General features: G+C 48.3%; 1 protein-coding gene across 5 annotated transcripts in view; it reads left to right on the top strand.

Annotated features, from left to right (window-relative positions):
* Positions 1-21,623, top strand: part of DOCK11 (dedicator of cytokinesis 11) — a 395,594-nt gene that overhangs the window by 287,350 nt on the left and 86,621 nt on the right. For all 5 annotated transcript variants that reach the window (XM_077285361.1, XM_077285359.1, XM_077285358.1 and 2 more), the window contains one exon: positions 9,673-9,795. In XM_077285361.1, coding sequence (XP_077141476.1) covers positions 9,673-9,795 — 123 coding nt within the window. The remainder of the gene's footprint in view (positions 1-9,672; positions 9,796-21,623) is intronic.

Below are 21,623 nucleotides of genomic sequence, written 5' to 3'. Positions count from 1 at the left end.
CGGGCTTCTGATTTCAGCCCACGGATGTAGTGTATTCTCATAAGAGTACAACTCCTACAAGGATATGGAGTATATTTGTCAGAATCTGTATACTGTTTATAGTGCTAGAGTGAAATTATGTTTATAGTGGTTTAGCATGTTATCTTTTGTTTGATTATACAAATACAAACTCTATGGCTACTCATAGTCATGAGAAGCATACAAACATTTCTGTTCCCTTGAGAAGTAGCATCACTTAGCCTTCAATTGAAGTCCGAAAATTATACAGCATGTCTCATATCTCCAGCAGAAGGTAGCCATATACAGTTTTTAAATCAAGTCCTAAGAAATCCATACAGCACTCGCCAGGTAATTTTTCATATTGCTTTTATTCCATAATCAAGAATTCCATGATCATTGCAACTCTGTGAGAAGGAGCTCTAAATATATTGCCTCAATTATCATGGAATCTGTTATTATGGAATACAAGTAATATGAAAATTACCTGGTAAGTGTCACATGTGTTTCCTGAACTTTATTGAAAAACTATATGGTTATCTGTGCCGGCAGTTCTTGAATACTGAGCACCACCTGTTCAGATTGGGTCTGTTTACTCCATTGTGGTATTGTGAGATATAGTGCCAAACTTGGAATCTTTACGAGGACTAAAGTCATATATAATGCTGTCTATATGTTTTCGGCTTGGGTGGGAAAAATGCTGCAAAGTAGGGATGATTTAAAAAATGGAAATGTTAATACTTTATTTTTCTCAATTAACAAAATGCAAAGTGAATAAGCAAAACAGAAATCTAAATCAAAAAAATATATGACCCTTCACCTTCAAAAGAGCATCAATGCTCACATGCAGTTTTTGAAAGAACTCGAAAGAGAGTTGTCCCAAACAACGTTGAGAAGTAACCACAGATCTTCTGTGGATGTTGCTTGTGTACACTACCGTTCAAAAGTTTAGGGTCACTTTTCCAATGAAGCTAACATTAACACGTTCACCCCCAAGGGTGGTTTGCACGTTAATGACCGGGCCAATTTTTACAATTCTGACCACTGTCCCTTTATGAGGTTATAACTCTGGAACGCTTCAACGGATCCTGGTGATTCTGACATTGTTTTCTCGTGACATATTGTACTTCATGATAGTGGTAAAATTTCTTTGATATTACCTGCATTTATTTGTGAAAAAAACAGAAATCTGGCGAAAATGTAGAAAATTTAGCAATTTTCCAACTTTGAATTTTTATGCAATTAAATCACAGTGATATGTCACACAAAATGCTTAATAAGTAACATTTCCCACATGTCTATTTTACATCAGCACAATTTTGGAACCAAATTTTTTTTTTGTTTTTTTTGTTAGGGAGTTATAAGGGTTAAAAGTTGACCAGCAATTTCTCATTTTTACAACAACATTTTTTTTTAGGGACCACATCTCATTTGAAGTAGTTTTGAGTGGTCTATATGATATAAAATAACCAAGTGTGACACCATTCTAAAAACTGCACCCCTCAAGGTGCTCAAAACCACATTCAAGAAGTTTATTTACCCTTCAGGTGTTTCACAGGAATTATTGGAATGTTTAAATAAAAATGAACATTTAACTTTTTTCACACAAAATTTACTTCAGCTCCAATTTGTTTTATTTTACCAAGGGTAACAGGAGAAAATGGACCCCAAAAGATGTTGTACAATTTGTCCTGAGTACGCCGATACCCCATATGTGGGGGTAAACCACTGTTTGGGCGCATGACAGAGCTCGGAAGCGAAGGAGCGCCATTTGACTTTTCAATGCAAAATTGACTTGGAATTGAGATGGGACGCCATGTTGCGTTTGGAGAGCCCCTGATGTGCCTAAACATTGAAACCCCCCACAAGTGACACCATTTTGGAAAGTAGACCCCCTAAGGAACTTATCTAGAGGTGTGGGGAGCACTTTGACCCACCAAGTGCCTCACAGAAGTTTATAATGCAGAACCGTAAAAATAAAAAATCATATTTTTTCACAAAAATTATCTTTTCGCCCCCAATTTTTTATTTTCCCAAGGGTAAGAGAAGAAATTGTACACCAAAAGTTGTTGTACAATTTGTCCTGAGTATGCTGATACCCCATATGTGGGGGTAAACCACTGTTTGGGCGCATGGGAGAGCTCGGAAGGGAAGGAGCGCTGTTTGACTTTTCACTGCAAAATTGACAGGAATTGAGATGGGATGCCATGTTGCGTTTGGAGAGCCACTGATGTGCCTAAACATTGAAACCCCCCACAATTGACACCATTTTGGAAAGTAGACCCCCTAAGGAACTTATCTAGATGTGTGGTGAGCACTTTGACCCACCAAGTGCTTCACAGAAGTTTATAATGCAGAGCCATAAAAATGAAACAAAAATCTTTTACCACAAAAATTATTTTTTAGCCCCCAGTTTTGTATTTTCCCAAGGGTAACAGGAGAAATTGGACCCCAAAAGTTGTTGTCCAATTTGTCCTGAGTACACTGATACCCCATATGTGGGGGGGAACCACCGTTTGGGTGCATGGGAGGGCTCGGAAGGGATGGAGCGCCATTTGGAATGCAGACTTAGATAGAATGGTCTGCAGGCGTCACATTGCATTTGCAGAGCCCCTAATGTACCTAAACAGTAACCCCCCCCCCCCACAAGTGACAACATTTTGGAAAGTAGACCCCCTAAGGAACTCATCTAGATGTGTTGTGAGAGCTTTGAACCCCCAAGTGTTTCACTACAGTTTATAACGCAGAGCCGTGCAAATAAAAAATATTTTTTTTTCAACAAAAATTATTTTTTAGCCCCCAGTTTTGTATTTTTCCAAGGGCAACAGGAGAAATTGGACCCTAAATATTGTTGTCCAATTTGTCCTGAGTACGCTGATACCTGATATGTGGGGGGGAACCACCGTTTGAGCGCATGGCAGAGCTCGGAAGGGAAGGAGCATCATTTGGAATGCAGACTTAGATGGATTGGTCTGCAGGCGTCACATTGCGTTTGCAGAGCCCCTAATGTACCTAAACAGTAGAAACCCCCCACAAGTGACCCAATATTGGAAACTAGACCCCCCAAGGAACTTATCTAGTTGTGTTGTGAGAACTTTGAACCCCCAAGTGTTTCACTACAGTTTATAACGCAGAGCCGTGAAAATAAAAAATAAAAAATTTCCCCCAAAAATTATTTTTTAGCCCCCAGTTTTGTATTTTCCCGAGGGTAACAGGAGAAATTGGACCCCAAAAATTGTTCTCCAATGTGTTCCGAGTACGCTGATACCCCATATGTTGGGGTAAACTCCTGTTTGGGCGCACGGGAGAGCTCGGAAGGGAAGGAGCACTGTTTTACTTTTTCAACGCAGAATTGGCTGGAATTGAGATCGGACGCCATGTCGCGTTTGGAGAGCCCCTGATGTGCCTAAACAGTGGAAACCCCCCAATTATAACTGAAACCCTAATCCAAACACACCCCTAACCCTAATCCCAATGGTAACCCTAACCACACCTCTAACCCAGACACACCCCTAACCCTAATCCCAACCCTATTTCCAACCGTAAATGTAATCCAAACCCTAACTATAACTTTAGCCCCAACCCTAACCCTAACTTTAGCCCCAACCCTAACTGTAGCCTTAACCCTAGCCCCAACCCTAGCCCTAACCCTAGCCCCAACCCTAGCCCTAACCCTAGCCCTAACCCTAGCCCTAATGGGAAAATGGAAATAAATACATTTTTTAAATTTTTTTAATTTTTCCCTAACTAAGCGAGTGATGAAGGGGGGTTTGATTTACTTTTATAGCTGGTTTTTTAGCGGATTTTTATGATTGGCAGCCATCACACACTGAAAGACGCTTTTTATTGCAAAAAATATTTTTTGCGTTACCACATTTTGAGAGCTATACTTTTTCCATATTTTGGTCCACAGAGTCATGTGAGGTCTTGTTTTTTGCGGGACGAGTTGATGTTTTTATTGGTAACATGTTCGGGCACGGGAGATTTTTTGATCGCTTTTTATTCCGATTTTTGTGAGGCAGAATGACCAAAAACCAGCTATTCATGAATTTCTTTTGGGGGAGGCGTTTATACCGTTCCGCGTTTGGTAAAATTGATAAAGCAGTTTTATTCTACGGGTCAGTACGATTACAGCGATGCCTCATTTATATCATTTTTATGTTTTGGCGCTTTTATACGATAAAAACTATTTTATAGAAAAAATAATTATTTTGGCATCGCTTTATTCTGAGGACTATAACTTTTTATTTTTTCACTGATGATGCTGTATGGCGGCTTGTTTTTTGCGGGACAAGATGACGTTTTCAGCGGTACCATGGTTATTTATATCCGTCTTTTTGATCGCGTGTTATTCCACTTTTTGTTTGGCGGTATGAGAATAAAGCGTTGTTTTTTGCCTCTTTTTTTTTTTTTTTCTACGGTGTTCACTGAAGGGGTTTAACTAGTGATATAGTTTTATAGGTGGGGTCGTTACGGACGCGGCGATACTAAATGTGTACTTTTATTGTTTTATTTATTTTTTTTATTTAGATAAAGAAATGTATTTATGGGAATATATATATATTTTTTTTTATTTATTTAGGAATTTTTTTTTTTTTTTTTTACACACATGGAAATTTTTTCTTTTACTTTGTCCCAGGGGGGGACATCACAGATCGGTGATCTGACAGTTTGCACAGCACTCTTGTCAGATCACCGATCTGAGTTCCAGTGCTGCAGGCTTACCAGCGCCTGCACTGGACCCGGAAGTAATCCCTGCAGGACCCGGATGCAGCCCCATGGCCATTTTGGATCCGGGGCCTGCAGGGATAGGAGGTAAGAGACCCTCGCAGCAACGCGATTACATCGCGTTGCCCCGGGGGTCTCAGGGAAGCCCATAGGGAGCCCCCTCCCTGTGCGATGCTTCCCTGTACCGCCGGCACACCGCAATCATGTTTGATCGTGGTGTGCCGGGGGTTAATGTGCCGGGGGCGGTCCGTGACCGCTCCTGGCACATAGTGCCGGATGTCAGCTGTGATAATCAGCTGACACCCGGCCGCGATCGGCCGCGCTCCCCCCGTGAGTGCGGCCGATCGCGCTGGACGTACTATTCCGTCCTTGGGAATTAGGGCCCACCCCACATGGAGAGAATAGTACGTCCAATGGCAGAAAGGGGTTAAATGATTCGGCAATACACTCTATACATTGTGAATGTGGTAAATAACTATTTCTTCATAGGTGTATAGAGGCCCATTTCCAACAACCATCACTCCAGTGTTCTTATGGTAATTTGTGTTTGCTAACTGTGTAAGAAGGCTAACAGATGGTTAGAATACCCTTATGCAAGTATGTTAGCACAGCTGAAAACAGTTTGGCTGATTAGGGAACCTATAAACCTGACCTTCCTTTGAGCTAGTTGGGAATCTGGAACATTACATTTGTTGGTTCCATTAAACTCTCAAAATGGCCAGAAAAAAAAAAGAACTTCCATGTGAAACTCGACAGTACATTCTTGTTCTTAGAAATGAAGGCTATTCCAAGCGAGAAATTGCCAAGAATCTGAAGATTTCCTAAAACGGTGTGTACTACTCCCTTCAGAGGAGAGCACAAACAGGCTCTAACCAGAGCAGAAAGAGAAGTGGGAGGCCCCGCTGCACAACTGAGCAACAAGACAAGTACATTAGAGTCTGTAGTTTGAGAAATCGACGCCTCACAGGTTCTCAACTGGCAGCTTCATTAAATAGTACACGCAAAACGCCAGTGTCAACGTCTACAGTGAAGAGGTGACTCCGGGATGCTGGCCTTCAGGGCAGAGTGGCAAAGAAAAAGCCATATCTGAGACTGGCTAATAAAAGGAAAAGATCAATATGGGCAAAAGAACACAGACATTGGACAGAGGAAGATTGGAAAAAAGTGTTATGGACAGACGAATCCAAGTTTGAGGTGTTTGGATCACAAAGAAGAACATTTGTGAGATGCAGAACAACTGAAAAGATGCTGGAAGACTGCCTGACGCCATCTGTGAAGCATGATGGAGGCAATGTGATGGTCTGGGGTTGCTTTGGTGCTGGTAAAGTGGGAGATTTGTACAAGGTAAAAGGGATATTGAATAAGGAAGGCTATCACTCCATTTTGCAACGCCATGCCATACTCTGTGGACAGCGCTTGATTGGAGCCAATTTCATCCTACAGCAGGACAATGATCTAAAGCACACCTCCAAATTATGCAAGAACTATTTGGAGAATAAGCAGGCAGCTGGTATTCTATCTGTAATGGAGTGGCCAGCGCCATCACCAGATCTAAACCCCATTGAGCTTTTGTGGGAGCAGCTTGACCTTATGTTACGCAAAAAGTACTCATCAAGCCAAACCAACTTGTGGGAGGGGCTTCTGGAAGCCTGGAGTGACATTTCTCCAGATTACCTCAGCAAATTAATTGCTAGAATGCCAAAGGTCTGCAATGCTGTAATTGTTGCAAAGGGAGCATTCTTTGTTGAAAGCAAAGTTTGAAGGAGAAAATTATTATTTCAAACAAAAATCTTTTTTTCGAACCTTGTCACTGTCTGGACTAGATTTTCAATTCATTTGGCAACTTATTTGATTAATAAAAGTATGAGTTTTCATGGAAAACACAAAATTGTCTGGGTGACCCTAAAATTTTGAACGGTAGTGTAAATTCTTCTGTGTCCAAATGATGTTGACATTAGGATTCTAAGGGAGCCATACGAGACAAAGATTTCCACAGAAGCTCTGTGGTTTGTCACCAAGATATTTGGAATAACCTCCCTGCCCAGTTCCTTCAAAAATTGTGTGCAAGTGTACCTAGGTTAATTAATACTTGTATGCTGTTTTGAAGACAAAGCAAGGTCACACCAAATATTGATTTTATTTAGATTTATCTTTTGTTCATTCACTTTTTATTTTGTAAAAATAAACTAATATTACTTCTATTTTTTAAAGCATTCTTACTTTGCAGCAATTATTACACACGTGGCTGAAACTTTTGCACAGTAAAGTATATGCAGGCACTCACCAATAGGTTGATTTCAGACATGGTTCATTTTTAAAATGCAAAAAAATAACAAAAATAACAACGAATTTTAATCAGCGTGCTTCATTAGATCTTTATCAGTATTTGGTCCATGTGTCAGTTTTTACCGTCAGTGTTTCATCCATTTTCTCAATTGCAAAAAATCTATGGAGGTTTCTTAAAGTGAGTCTGTCAGCCTCCAAACTGAAATTTAACTATTAGAGCTTCATATAGGAAACAGTCCCTATTAAAATCACATTTATACTTTGGATTTTAGTAAATTTGCTGTGTAGAAAAAGTTTTATTACATATGTAAACGCTGGGGGTCTTTGGTGCACCCTTGGCTTGGCCAAGTGCTCGGTGCACAGCTCCGAACCCTAAATTACCCTCCTCCGCTCCTCACTTTGGAGCATTGCTTAATCTAAATCCCCAGCTCTATGCATTCTGACAGTGCAGCAGTCGACAGGCGACATAGTGTAAAGGTACCTTCACACTAAACGATATCGCTAGCGATCCGTGACGTTGCAGCATCCTGGCTAGCGATATCGTTGTGTTTGACATGCAGCAGCGATCAGGATCCTGCTGAGATATCGCTGGTCGTTGATTTAAGTTCAGAACTTTATTTGGTCGTCAGATCGCCGTGTATCGTTGTGTTTGACAGCAAAAGCAACGATACCAGCGATGTTTTACAATGGTAACCAGGGTAAATATCGGGTTACTAAGCGCAGGGCCGCGCTTAGTAACCCGATGTTTACCCTGGTTACCACAGTACATACTCACCTTCGCGTCCCCCGCCGTCCGCTTCCTGCACTGACTGAGCGCTGGCCGTAAAGTGAAAGCACAGCACAGCGGTGACGTCACCGCTCTGCTGTTAGGGCCGGCACTCAGTCAGTGCAGGAAGCGGACGCCGGGGGACGCGAAGGTGAGTATGTAGTGTTTGTTTTTTTACATTTTACACTGGTAACCAGGGTAAACATCGGGTTACTAAGCGCGGCCCTGCGCTTAGCAACCCGATGTTTACCCTGGTTACCCAGGGACCTCGGCATCGTTGGTCGCTGGAGAGCGGTCTGTGTGACAGCTCTCCAGCGACCAAACAGCGACGCTGCAGCGATCGGCATCGTTGTCTGTATCGCTGCAGCGTCGCTTAGTGTGACGGTACCTTAAGTCCTATCTGCAGCGGCCACTCGCTGCACACAGGATCACAAAGCAATGAGTGGACGATGCCAACGGAAAATGGAGATGAGGATGCGCAAAATGTCAGTGTGCATGAACATTCATCTCCCTCTTAGTAGCTGAAGACAAAGGTGACATTTTGAAGAATGAATCGGGCCTATAGACTTAGAGTAGAATTTGCATCATGACTATGTTTTGTTTTTGTTTTATTTTGCGGACAACCGATCAGCAGAACGGCACCATTAACTATAATGGGTACATGTTTTATACGTTAAAAACAGACATCACACACATACGAGAAAATCAGACTTGTGAAAAAGGATCGTTTCAGCATAAATTTAACACAAAAACTATTATAACTGTAGAAGGGCCCATCTCCGTGGCATTAGTGTCCCAGTAATCGGTCTGCCCATTTCATTATTTACTGTTCTTGTAGACTTGAGAGCAAGGATCTGCAAAAGACAGACATCAAATGGTGTTAGGCTACTTTCACCTAGCGTCGGGCCCGGCCCGTCGCAGTGTGCGTCGGGCCGAGGTTACCGACGCTAGCGTTCTCTGCGCCGCACAATGGGGGCAGCGGATGCATTTTTCCAGCGCATCCGCCGCCCCATTGTGAGGTGCGGGGAAGTGCGGGGAGGTGGGGGCGGAGTTCCGGCCGTGCATGCGCGGTCGGAAAAAGCGGACCGTCGGCAGCAAAAAACGTTACATGTAGCGTTTTTTGCAGCCGACGGTCCGCCACAACACGGCGCAACCGTCGCACGACGGTTGCGACGTGTGTCAATCCGTCGCAATACGTCACTTAATGTTAGTCTATGGGGAAAAAACGCATCCTGCAAGCACTTTTGCAGGATGCGTTTTTTCTGCAAAACGACGCATTGTGACGGATTGCAGTTAACGCTAGTGTGAAAGTAGCCTTAGGGATATTTATTAAACGACGTAAGCTTCTGTTTTGCTCAAATATTTGTGATTTTTTATACTTTGCTCTAGCCACATTTGTTTTTAAAATAGAGGTAAAGTAGAGGAAGGGAGAAGGAATGGGTCTCGTAACAGATTTAAAAGTCAGAATCAGAACCTGCCATAACTTAAAATGCAAATCTACTTCTTGCTGAAGTCACAAGTGACCATGTATGAAAAAAAAATGGATTTGAGTGGAACTTGTGCGATTTAAAAGGAACCTTTCACCCATTTCATGATTGGCAAACAATGGGCAGCATGAATCTGAGAATGGATGCAGGATTGCAGCCATGTATATTTTTCTCTGAAATGCTCTGGCATTTCAGAGAAAATATAGGTAGAATAGCCCAGTTTTTCCCAGTGCCACCCCAGGTGTTTTACAGGTCAACATTTACATAAAACTGTTTCCGTTAATTTCTTATGTAGCTAGGATCATAGAGAAGTCAGTGAAAAAAAATATTAGTAATAGTATGGTTCTTCTCATAATTAATTTATAGTCCAATTTAGATTTTTCACTATTTTCTGTTTTATCCCACCAGGAGGTGTTGGTGGAGCTGTTGGAGCAGTGTGTAGACGGCTTGTGGAAAGCAGAGAGATACGAAACCATATCCGAAGTGTCAAAACTTCTTATTCCAATTTATGAAAAGAGGCGAGAATTTGAGGTTTGTGTTCAGTATGTTTGTGTCAATCAAATACATGTAACAGAATTTAGTTCACTCATTACACAGAGTGGAAGGGAGAGAGCCACACATCCACGGTCACCCATACATTCAATTTCTGCTTGGAGTAGGCAACCAGGGGCCCCTCCATTGGAGTAAATAACGTTCAAGGGATTACTGTTCTCCTTATGAGTTAACCGCACATATGTCATTTATCACAGACAGTGGTTATATGCTGTAAATGTCTACAGTGATATATACCTTGGTTGTCCCAAAGTGGACATGAAGCAGAATGCATCTCTAAGTACCCTTGTAAAATAAAAGGCGAGACAGGGTGGGCTATGGCTATTCGCAAGCCCCACTTCTCTCCATCTGAGAGGAATGTGAAAACTGCCATGTTGGTTGTTGAATGTTTTCTCTATTGTTCGTTTTCTCCCTTTTCTTATATTTTTTTATTGGTTACATTACTGCCTAAATTTAATGTCGTTAGAAATATATGTATACATGTCTGTGCACTAAGGGTACAAGCTCATATTACATATACAAATATACTAATAATAGATGGCAGCCCGATTCTAAAGAATCGGGAGTCTAGAATCCATATATACTTTATTTATTCAAATGTAAGAATAATACAATTAATAAATAATAGTAAGAAAGAACAAAAAATGGCTGCACTCACCAGCTCTTGACAATTCTTGACAGTACGGCACATTTCTGATTGGTCGCTCGCGGCAGGCGGCAACCAATCAGAAAAGTGCCGCGCACCACGAAGGCATATATCTTTGTCCACCCTGAGCGGGTGTAGGACGCTGGTGACGTCACTTATCTCCGGACATTATCTCCGGACAAAGCCACGGAAGTTGGCACAAATTGCCGGAAGTAGTATTCTAGGCAATTATATATTAGATTTTAATGTTATCAGTGTTTACCTTTGAACGTTTATATTGTATTGTCCTGTCACCAGCCATGTGTACGATTATCGGCCGAAAGCCTCTCTGGAACCAATAATCACCCCATGTAAAGGTATCTTTATAAGTTAAAGATTCAGAATACTATGACTTTTATCATATCCTGAACAGTCAAGTTTTTTATGAACCGTTAAGGTTTTCTGGTTGAAGTAAAAAAACTCTGAGTGTTTACAGTTTGAAACCATAAAATGTTGAAAAATTATGCCATTCTTGAGTATATCACTCAATGGTGCTCATAAACGTGTCAAATTTGATCTATAATATACTTTAATATACGTTACCTTAATCTTTAATATACTTAAGAACAGGGCCCCAGACATCACACAGGGGGTCTGAAACACCGCACAGTGGTCCAAAATATCGCTGTGCTCTGCCTGGGGCCCCATATGCTGCCTGGGGCCCCTGTGCTCTGTCTGGGGCCCCATATGCTGCCTGGGGCCCCTGTGCTCTGCCTGGGACCACTGTGCTCTGCCTGGGGCCCCATATGCTGCCTGGGGCCCCTGTGCTCTGCCTGGGGCCCCATATGCTGCCTGGGGCCCCTGTGCTCTGCCTGTGGCCCCATATGCTGCCTGGGGCCCCTGTGCTCTGCCTGGGGCCCCTGTGCTCTGCCTGGGGCCCCATGTTCTGCCTGGGGTCCCTGTGCTCTGCCTGGGGCCCCTGTGCTCTGCCTGGGGCCCCATGTTCTGCCTGGGGCCACTGTGCTCTGCCTGGGGCCCCATAGGCTGCCTGGGGCCCCTGTGCTCTGCCTGGGACCACTGTGCTCTGCCTGGGGCCCCATATGCTGCCTGGGGCCCCTGTGCTCTGCCTGGGGCCCCATATGCTGCCTGGGGCCCCTGTGCTCTGCCTGGGGCCCCTGTGCTCTGCCTGGGGCCCCATGTTCTGCCTGGGGCCCCTGTGCTCTGCCTGGGGCCACTGTGCTCTGCCTGGGGCCTCATATGCTGCCTGGGGCCCCTGTGCTCTGCCTGGGGCCCCATATGCTGCCTTGGGCCCCTGTGCTCTGCCTGGGGCCCCTGTGCTCTGCCTGGGGCCACTGTGCTCTGCCTGGGGCCCCATATGCTGCCTGGGGCCCCAGTGCTCTGCCTGGGGCCCCATATGCTGCCTGGGGCCCCTGTGCTCTGCCTGGGGCCCCATATGCTGCCTGGGGCCCCTGTGCTCTGCCTGGGGCCCCTGTGCTCTGCCTGGGGCCACTGTGCTCTGCCTGGGGCCCCATATGCTGCCTGGGGCCCCTGTGCTCTGCCTGGGTGTAGGACACTGGTGACGTCACTTATCTCCGGACATTAGCTCCAGACATTAGCTCCGGACATTACCTCCGGACATTAGCTCCGGACATTATCTCCGGACATAAGCTCCGGACAAAGCCACGGAAGTTGGCACAAATTGCAGGAAGTAGTATTCTAGGCAATTATATATTAGATGGGCATTTCCTGAAGGAAATACATGGTGCTTGAACAGCGCTACCAGCTTTACAGCAGCACTTTTCACACACGGGACTGGGGGGCGCGCTTACTTTTGCACCCGGGGCCGGGGGTGCGCTTACTTTTGCACCCGGGGGCGCACTTACTTTTGCACCCGGAGGCGCACTTACTTTTGCACCCGGGGGCGCACTTACTTTTGCACCCGGGGGCGCACTTACTTTTGCACCCGGGGGCGCACTTACTTTTGCACCCGGGGGCGCACTTACTTTTGCACCCGGGGGCGCACTTACTTTTGCACCCGGGGGCGCACTTACTTTTGGGGCCGCACTTACTTTTGGTGGGCGGGGCTCCTTGGCCTCCGATTTGGTTGGTGGGGCCCCTCGTCCTCCGATTTGGTGGGTGGGGACCCTCGGCCTCCGATTTGGTGGGCGGGGACCGGCCTCTGATTTGGTGGGCGGGGACCCTCGGCCTCCGATTTGGTGGGCGGGGACCCTCGACCTCCGATTTGGTGGGCGGGGACCCTCGGCCTCTGCTTTGGTGGGCGGGGCCCCTCGGCCTCCGATTTGGTGGGCGGGGTCCCTCTGCCTCCGATTTGGTGGGCGGGGACCCTCTGCCTCCGCTTTGGTGGGCGGGGCCGCTCGGCCTTCGATTTGGTGGGCGGGGCTCCTCGGCCTCCGATTTGGTTGGTGGGGCCCCTCGGCCTCCGATTTGGTGGGCGGGGCCCCTTATCCTCCGATTTGGTGGGCGGGGACCCTCGGCCTCCGATTTGGTGGGCGGGGCTCCTCGGCCTCCGATTTGGTGGGCGGGGCCCCTCGGCCTCCGATTTGGTTGGCGGGGCCCCTCGGCCTCCGATTTGGTGGGCGGGGACCCTCGGCCTCCGATTTGGTGGGCGGGGCTCCTCGGCCTCCGATTTGGTGGGCGGGGCCCCTCGGCCTCCGATTTGGTTGGCGGGGCCCCTCGGCCTCCGATTTGGTGGGCGGGGACCCTCGGCCTCCGATTTGGTGGGCGGGGACCCTCGGCCTCCGATTTGGTGGGCGGGGACCCTCGGCCTCCAATTTGGTGGGCGGGGACCCTCGGCCTCCGATTTGGTGGGCGGGGACCCTCGGCCTCCAATTTGGTGGGCGGGGACCCTCGGCCTCCAATTTGGTGGGCGGGGCCCCTCGGCCTCCGATTTGGTTGGCGGGGCCCCTTATCCTCCGATTTGGTGGGCGGGGACTCTCGGCCTCCGATTTGGTGGGCGGGGACCCTCGGCCTCCGATTTGGTGGGCGGGGCCCCTCGGCCTCCGATTTGGTGGGCGGGGACCCTCGGCCTCCGATTTGGTGGGCGGGGCCCCTCGGCCTCCGATTTGGTTGGTGGGGCCCCTCGGCCTCCAATTTGGTGGGCGGGGACCCTCGGCCTCCGATTTGGTGGGCGGGGACCCTCGGCCTCCAATTTGGTGGGCGGGGACCCTCGGCCTCCGATTTGGTGGGCGGGGCCCCTCGGCCTCCGATTTGGTTGGCGGGGCCCCTTATCCTCCGATTTGGTGGGCGGGGACTCTCGGCCTCCGATTTGGTGGGCGGGGACCCTCGGCCTCCGATTTGGTGGGCGGGGCCCCTCGGCCTCCGATTTGGTGGGCGGGGACCCTCAGCCTCCGATTTGGTGGGCGGGGCCCCTCGGCCTCCCATTTGGTTGGTGGGGCCCCTCGGCCTCCGATTTGGTGGGCAGGGGACCCTCGGCCTCCGATTTGGTGGGCGGGGACCCTCGGCCTCCGATTTGGTGGGCGGGGACCCTCGGCCTCCAATTTGGTGGGCGGGGACCCTCAGCCTCCGATTTGGTGGGCGGGGACCCTCGGCCTCCGATTTGGTGGGCGGGGACCCTCGGCCTCCGATTTGGTGGGCGGGGCCCCTCGGCCTCCGATGTGGTGGGCGGGGCCCCTCGGCCTCCGCTTTGGTGGGCGGGGCCAGGCCCCTCGGCCTTCGCTTTGGTGGGCGGGGCCGCTCGGCCTTCGATTTGGTGGGCGGGGCTCCTCTGCCTCCGATTTGGTTGGCGAAGCCCCTCGGCCTCCGATTTGGTTGGCGGGGCCCCTCGGCCTCCGATTTGGTGGGCGGGGACTCTCGGCCTGCGATTTGGTGGGCGGGGACCCTCGGCCTCCGATTTGGTGGGCGGGGACCCTCGGCCTCCGATTTGGTGGGCGGGGACCCTCGGCCTCCGATTTGGTGGTCGGGGACCCTCGGCCTCCGATTTGGTGGGCGGGGTCCCTCGGCCTCCGATTTGGTGGGCGGGGCCCCTCGGCCTCCGATGTGGTGGGCGGGGCCCCTCGGCCTCCGCTTTGGTGGGCGGGGCCAGGCCCCTCGGCCTTCGCTTTGGTAGGCGGGGCCGCTCGGCCTTCGATTTGGTGGGCGGGGCTCCTCGGCCTCCGATTTGGTTGGCGAAGCCCCTCGGCCTCCGATTTGGTTGGCGGGGCCCCTCGGCCTCCGATTTGGTGGGCGGGGACTCTCGGCCTGCGATTTGGTGGGCGGGGACCCTCGGCCTCCGATTTGGTGGGCGGGGACCCTCGGCCTCCGATTTGGTGGGCGGGGACCCTCGGTCTCCGATTTGGTGGTCGGGGACCCTCGGCCTCCGCTTTGGTGGGTGGGGCCCCTCGGCCTCCGATTTGGTGGGCGGGGTCCCTCTGCCTCCGATTTGGTGTGCGGGGACCCTCGGCCTCCAATTTGGTGGGCGGGGACCCTCGGCCTCCGCTTTGGTGGGTGGGGCCCGTCGGCCTCCGATTTGGTGGGCGGGGCCCCTCGGCCTCCGATTTGGATGGTGTGGACCCTCGGCCTCCGATTTGGTGGGCGGGGACCCTCGGCCTCCGATTTGGTGGGCGGGGACCCTCGGCCTCCGATTTGGTGGGCGGGGACCCTCGGCCTCCGATTTGGTGGGCGGGGACCCTCGGCCTCCGCTTTGGTGGGTGGGGCCCGTCGGCCTCCGATTTGGTGGGCGGGGCCCCTCGGCCTCCGATTTGGATGGTGTGGACCCTCGGCCTCCGATTTGGTGGGCGGGGACCCTCGGCCTCCGATTTGGTGGGCGGGGACCTTCGGCCTCCGATTTGGTGGGCGGGGACCCTCGGCCTCCGATTTGGTGGTCGGGGACCCTCGGCCTCCGATTTGGTGGGCGGGGACCCTCGGCCTCCGATTTGGTGGGCGGGGACCCTCGGCCTCCGATGTGGTGGTCGGGGCCCCTCGGCCTCCGATGTGGTGGTTGGGGCCCCTCGGCCTCCGCTTTGGTGGGCGGGGCCGGGCCCCTCGGCCTCCGCTTTGGTGGGCGGGGCCGCTCGGCCTTCGATTTGGTGGGCGGGGCTCCTCGGCCTCAGATTTGGTTGGCGGGGCCCCTCGGCCTCCGATTTGGTTGGCGGAGCCCCTCGGCCTCTGATTTGGTTGGCGGAGCCCCTCGGCCTCCGATTTGGTGTGTGCTCTGCCTGGGGCCACTGTGCTCTGCCTGGGGCCACTGTGCTCTGCCTGGGGCCCCATAGGCTGCCTGGGGCCCCTGTGCTCTGCCTGGGACCACTGTGCTCTGCCTGGGGCCCCATATGCTGCCTGGGGCCCCTGTGCTCTGCCTGGGGCCACTGTGCTCTGCCTGGGGCCCCATATGCTGCCTGGGGCCCCTGTGCTCTGCCTGGGTGTAGGACACTGGTAACGTCACTTATCTCCGGACATTAGCTCCGGACATTAGCTCCGGACATTAGCTCCGGACATTATCTCCGGACATTAGCTCCGGACAAAGCCACGGAAGTTGGCACAAATTGCAGGAAGTAGTATTTTAGGCAATTATATATTAGATGGCATCAATGCTAGATATAGTGGCGTGGAATGTCCAGGGGATGAGGGAAGCCACTAAGATGTGCGGTGTTTACATACTTAAAGGGACTCTGTCACCTGAATTTGGAGGGAACAATTTTCAGCCATAGGGGTGGGGTTTTCGGGTGTTTGATTCACCCTTTCCTTACCCGCTGGCTGCATGCTGGCTGCAATATTGGATTGAAGTTCATTCTCTGTCCTCCATAGTACACGCCTGCGTAAGGCAAGATTGCCTTGTGCAGGCATGTACTACGGAGGACAGAGAATGAACTTCAAACCAATATTGCAGCCAGCAGGCAGCCAGCGGGTAAGGAAAGGGTGAATCAAACACCCAAAAACCCCGCCCCTATGGCTGAAAATTGTTCCCTCCAAATTCAGGTGACAGAGTCCCTTTAAAACAGTTTCACCCAGATATTTTTTCTATTTGTGAAACTTACATGGTGAAGGACAGGATTCATTTCATGCAGTAAAAATCGCTTATGAATATCGTTCAGTGTACTCTACGCCAGGGGTGTCAAACGGCATTCCTCGTGGGCCTCAAACCATGAGTGTTTTCAAGATTTCCTTAGCATTCCACAAGGTGCTGGAATCATTCTGTGCAGGTGATTAAATTATCACCTGTGCAATACAAGGAAATTCTGAAAACACGACCTGTTTGCGGCCCTCGAGGAATGCAGTTTGACACCTCTGCTCTACGCATTCTAGAGGAGTGAGTGTTTTATTTCACGGATTGGTCCCTTTTTCTTGTATTAAGTCCATTATAGATACGGATGGTAAATATGTATGCGTATGTGCATGCATTTATACTATATATAATGTAAAACTCATTATGGTTGTAATATATACCATCACCCTACTCAGGGGAAATCGCTTAAGAAAATATTTACTTTTATTGGCGCTTTCCCTGACTTAACAACTCTTATAGTAGGAGATTTTCATAATTGCTTACATCCCTATTGGGCTAGACTAGACTTGCTAGACTGATGGAGTAGACGGGTTATGTTGATTTATGGTATATTATAAACCCCGGAGTATGACAATTTTCAACCTACTCTAATTCCCATTAGTTCTTATCTAGGATTGACTTGGCTGTTGGAAATTCATTAGTGCTACCATATATATACACTCGGCTACCTATTTATCCTGCAGGGTGTCAGATCATTTTCCTCTCCGTATTCGCCTACTACTAGGTAATTTGGATCACCTTGCTAGAACTCCTTGGTGTCTAAACCCCTTCTGGATCCAATTAATATGAGGCTCTCTCCGTATGAGTATTCTAGAATATTTTACTATGAATGATTATTCAGCTCCTAACCATATACTCTGGGATACCATGAAGGTGTTTGTTCGTGGACTATATAGTAGAGAAATTTGCACTAAAAAAATGTAAACTAGAGAGCTGACTAATACTTTGGTGCGGGGTCTTGCAGATGCGGAGAGTAGCCTGATGCTAGACCCTACTCAAGAAGCGAAGGTTGCCCCTGAGAGGGCACAGACAGTACTTAAAAGGCTTCAGACGTCTTTAGACTTTAATAAACAGTTTTTAATTAAGCAGAGATTCTACACAGAGAAGAGTCACCCGGCAGGGGTGCCCTCTCTCCCTGCTACTATTTGCAATGGCCATAGAGCCATTGGTGGTCTTGCTCAGATCCTCCAGAGAAATGTGTGGCATTAGGTGTGGTCTCATTGAGCAGATAGTATCCCTCTATGCAGATGACCTGCTTCTATACTTAAGCCTAAGTCACACGTTGGATCACGACCAGCGATACGACCTGGCTGTGATCGTTGGTAAGTCATTGTGTGGTCGCTGGGGAGCTGTCACACAGACCAACGATCAGGGGAACGACTTCGGCATCGTTGAAACTGTCTTCAACGATGCCGAAGTCCCCCTGCAGCACCCGGGTAACCAGGGTAAACATCGGGTTACTAAGTGCAGGTGCAGCTTCTCTGCACTGACTGTGTCAGCACCGGCCGTAAAGCAGAGCACAGCGGTGACGTCACCGCTGTTACTGCCGGTGCTGACACATTGAGTGCAGGGAAGCTCTCGGCAGCAGCGCGTGCATTAGCAGCGCTCTTGCCGAAAGCAGTTTTAACCCTGTGGACGCCGGCGGGGGACGTGACAGACATCAGAATGTGAGTATGTAGTGTTTTTTTTTTTTTTACTTTTACAATGGTAACCAGGGTAAATATCAGGTTACTAAGCGCGGTCCTGCGCTTAGTAACCCGATATTTACCCTGGTTACAAGTGAACACATCGCTGGATCGGCGTCACACACGCCGATCCAGCGATGACAGCGGGTGATCAGCGACCAAAAAATGGTCCTGATCATTCCCCAACGACCAACGATCTCCCAGCAGGGGCCTGATCGTTGGTCGCTGTCACACATAACGGGATCGTTGCTACGTCACCAAAAGCGTGACGTTGCAACGATATCGTTAACGATATCGTTATGTGTGACTCAGCCTTTAGGAAAGGTTCAGGTCTATATCATACTGGCCATGAATATAATTGAGTATGGAAAGTGGTCTGGACTTTTGATGAATTGGTGAAAGTCTGCTCTGATGCCAGTGGATCCTCCCCACCGGAGTTCATGACTCTATTAGAGATTGCAGAGGTGGATAAGTTCAGATACCTGGGGATAACTGTCAGCGTGAGACCAATGGAATACAATCAACCTAGACCCCTTACTGGTCCAATTTAGAACTAAAGGCTGAGTCACACATAACACACGCTTTTGGTGACGTAGCAACGATCCCGCTAACGATCTCGTTATGTGTGACGGCGACCAACGATCAGGCCCCTGCTGGGAGATCGTTGGTCGTTGGGGAATGATCAGGACCATTTTTTGGTCGCTGATCACCCGCTGTCATCGCTGGATCGGCGTGTGTGACGCCGATCCAGCGATGTGTTCACTTGTAACCAGGGTAAATATCGGGTTACTAAGCGCAGGGCCGCGCTTAGTAACCCGATATTTACCCTGGTTACCATTGTAAAAGTAAAAAAAAAAAAACAGTACATACTCACATTCTGATGTCTGTCACGTCCCCCGGCATCCACAGGGGTAAAACTGCTTTCGGCAGGAGCGCTGCTAATGCACGCGCTGCTGCCGAGAGCTTCCCTGCACTGACAGCGCCGGCCGTAAAGCAGAGCACAGCGGTGACGTCACCGCTGTTACTGCCGGCGCTGACACAGTCAGTGCAGGGAAGCTCTCGGCAGCAGCGCGTGCATTAGCAGCGCTCCTGCCGAAAGCAGTTTTAACCCTGTGGATGCTGGCGGGGGACGTGACAGACATTAGAATGTGAGTATGTAGTGTTTTGTTTTGTTTTTTTACTTTTATAATGGTAACCAGGGTAAATATCGGGTTACTAAGCGCGGCCCTGCACTTAGTAACTCGATGTTTACCCTGGTTACCCGGGTGCTGCAGGGGGACTTCGGCATCGTTGAAGACAGTTTCAACGATGCCGAAGTCGTTCCCCTGATCGTTGTTCGCTGGAGAGAGCTGTCTGTGTGACAGCTCCCCAGCGACCACACAACGACTTACCAACGATCACGGCCAGGTCGTATCGCTGGTCGTGATCGTTGGTAAGTCGTTTAGTGTGACTCCAGCTTAAGGTTAACGCTGTCATTGGCAGAGCTAATCTGATTAGAATGGTACTGATGCCACAACTTCTGTACCTTTTAAATAATGCCCCGGTCTGGATACATAGACAATTTTTCAACAAAATTAACACTCTGTTCAGGGAACTTAGTTGGAAGAAACAAATTGTGAGAATTTCTCTGAAGAGGCAATTCACATAGAGAATTAAGTTAGAGATCCTTCAGAGGTAAAAGGGAGATGGGGGTTTGCCAGTACCAAATCCATGTGTGTATTACATTGCATCACAATTGCCACACTTTAGAGGGAGACAGATGAGGCATACAATATAAGGGGGCACATGCTGGAAAAACCCTGTGGGAATTCTGGAGACAGAAGGTTCGCTTATCAATAAAGTGAGACATCCAATACTTGCTATGATCTTCAAGGTATGGGATAGGGGTAAAAAAGTATTGGGTATATCAGGATATTCGGAATCTTATTCTGTTTGGCATAATCCAGGTTTGGTGAAGATAGCCAGGTTTGGTGGAGATTCAGAGACTCGCAAGTTTCAAACTATGGGTGGACAAGGGAATAACTGACTCAGTTATTTCAAAATAACATATTGAAAATTTTTGATCAAACTAAAGCAGAATTTAGAATCCCACATAAAGCCTTTTTCAATACTTACAATTGAGTTATGCCTTTGGAAAACAAGCAAGTTTAACCAACATTAAAAGTGACTAAAATGATGTCTGCGTAAGTCAGAATCTTCCAGAGGTACCACATCTATGTTCTATAAGAAGCTCCTGACATCGTGTCTGGGAAAATTTCCTATGCAGGTTATATCCAAATGCGAAACAGATTTGGGCCCCCTGACACAGGAGCAATGGGTAGATGTGTTGGAACAAACCCCTGGGTTGGCTGTATCTGAAGGAAAGCGGTTATGTCAGCTCTTTCTTTTACATAGAATTTACAGAACGCCTAGTATGTTGTATAAAATTGAGGACAGACAGGACGCGTTGTGTCCTAGATGTGGGCAAGGTAATGCACATCTTATGCACATGATGTGGGAGTGTGGGAATATTGAAACATTTTGGAAGGACATTCTGGATCTTGTGAGACAGGTTTATAACATCCAATACTACTGAATCTACTATCATGTGTCCTGGGTCTACAGGAGAAGGCGGCTGATCCAGATTCTCCAATGAGCTTGGGTATTTCATGTATTTTAGATCAGGCCAGAAAGTTGTTAGCCTACCACTGGCTGGATGCTGCCCCTTCAAATATTGGAGAATTCAGGAATAAAATGAACAACATAATACGCCTAAAGAGGGGTTTGTACCTAAAAAGAAATGCATTACCCAAATTCTATCAAATCTGGAAACAGTGGTAGATGTCCCGGGCCTCCCTTCACCAGTGATGCTTCAAGATGCAATGGACCGGCTCTTACTCCTCACAGTATAATTTTAACTTATCCTGGGTTCTCTTAGATCGCAGAGAGGGTCTCCCTATTCTTGTCCCTTGGATGTCCCCAATCAAATTGATTCTTTCTTACAAAATTGTTAATAATTAGTGGCACTAACCTGGGTCATAAAATGCACGCGTAAATTGTTGTCATGTCATAATGGTGTAACCCCTTATTAATAAGATGTGCTGACGTGTAAATGCAGACAGGCCATATAGTATTGTGATTTTTTTTCCTTTATTCACCTCTCTTGTTATACTTGTAATCGTTGTACTGTTGTAAATGACAAAGTTTGTTTAAACAAAATGAACCTGATTAAAAAAAATGTTTACTGTGGGAAAACTCCTTTAATTCTCATCGCTGATGTAGTAATGTAATGCAGAGCTTTTGCAAGTAAATAGTTTTCTCGGTTATTGTAAACATTTAAAAAGACTTTGTGGTTGCTTTGCATAAAGCATTTAGAGTGGTAAAACAAAATATAAGAAGACTTGATAAATTAAATCTGGAATGTAACTGAAACTGAGTAAATAAATTACTCGGAAAGTCACAGAACCATCTGGAGGGTCATGTTTTTATTAATCGCAGC

This window comes from Ranitomeya variabilis, chromosome 2 (assembly GCF_051348905.1).
Source record: "Ranitomeya variabilis isolate aRanVar5 chromosome 2, aRanVar5.hap1, whole genome shotgun sequence".
NCBI lineage: Eukaryota > Metazoa > Chordata > Amphibia > Anura > Dendrobatidae > Ranitomeya > Ranitomeya variabilis.
The sequence above is the reverse complement of the archived record's forward strand: the minus strand, read 5'-3'. Positions and strand labels throughout refer to the sequence as shown.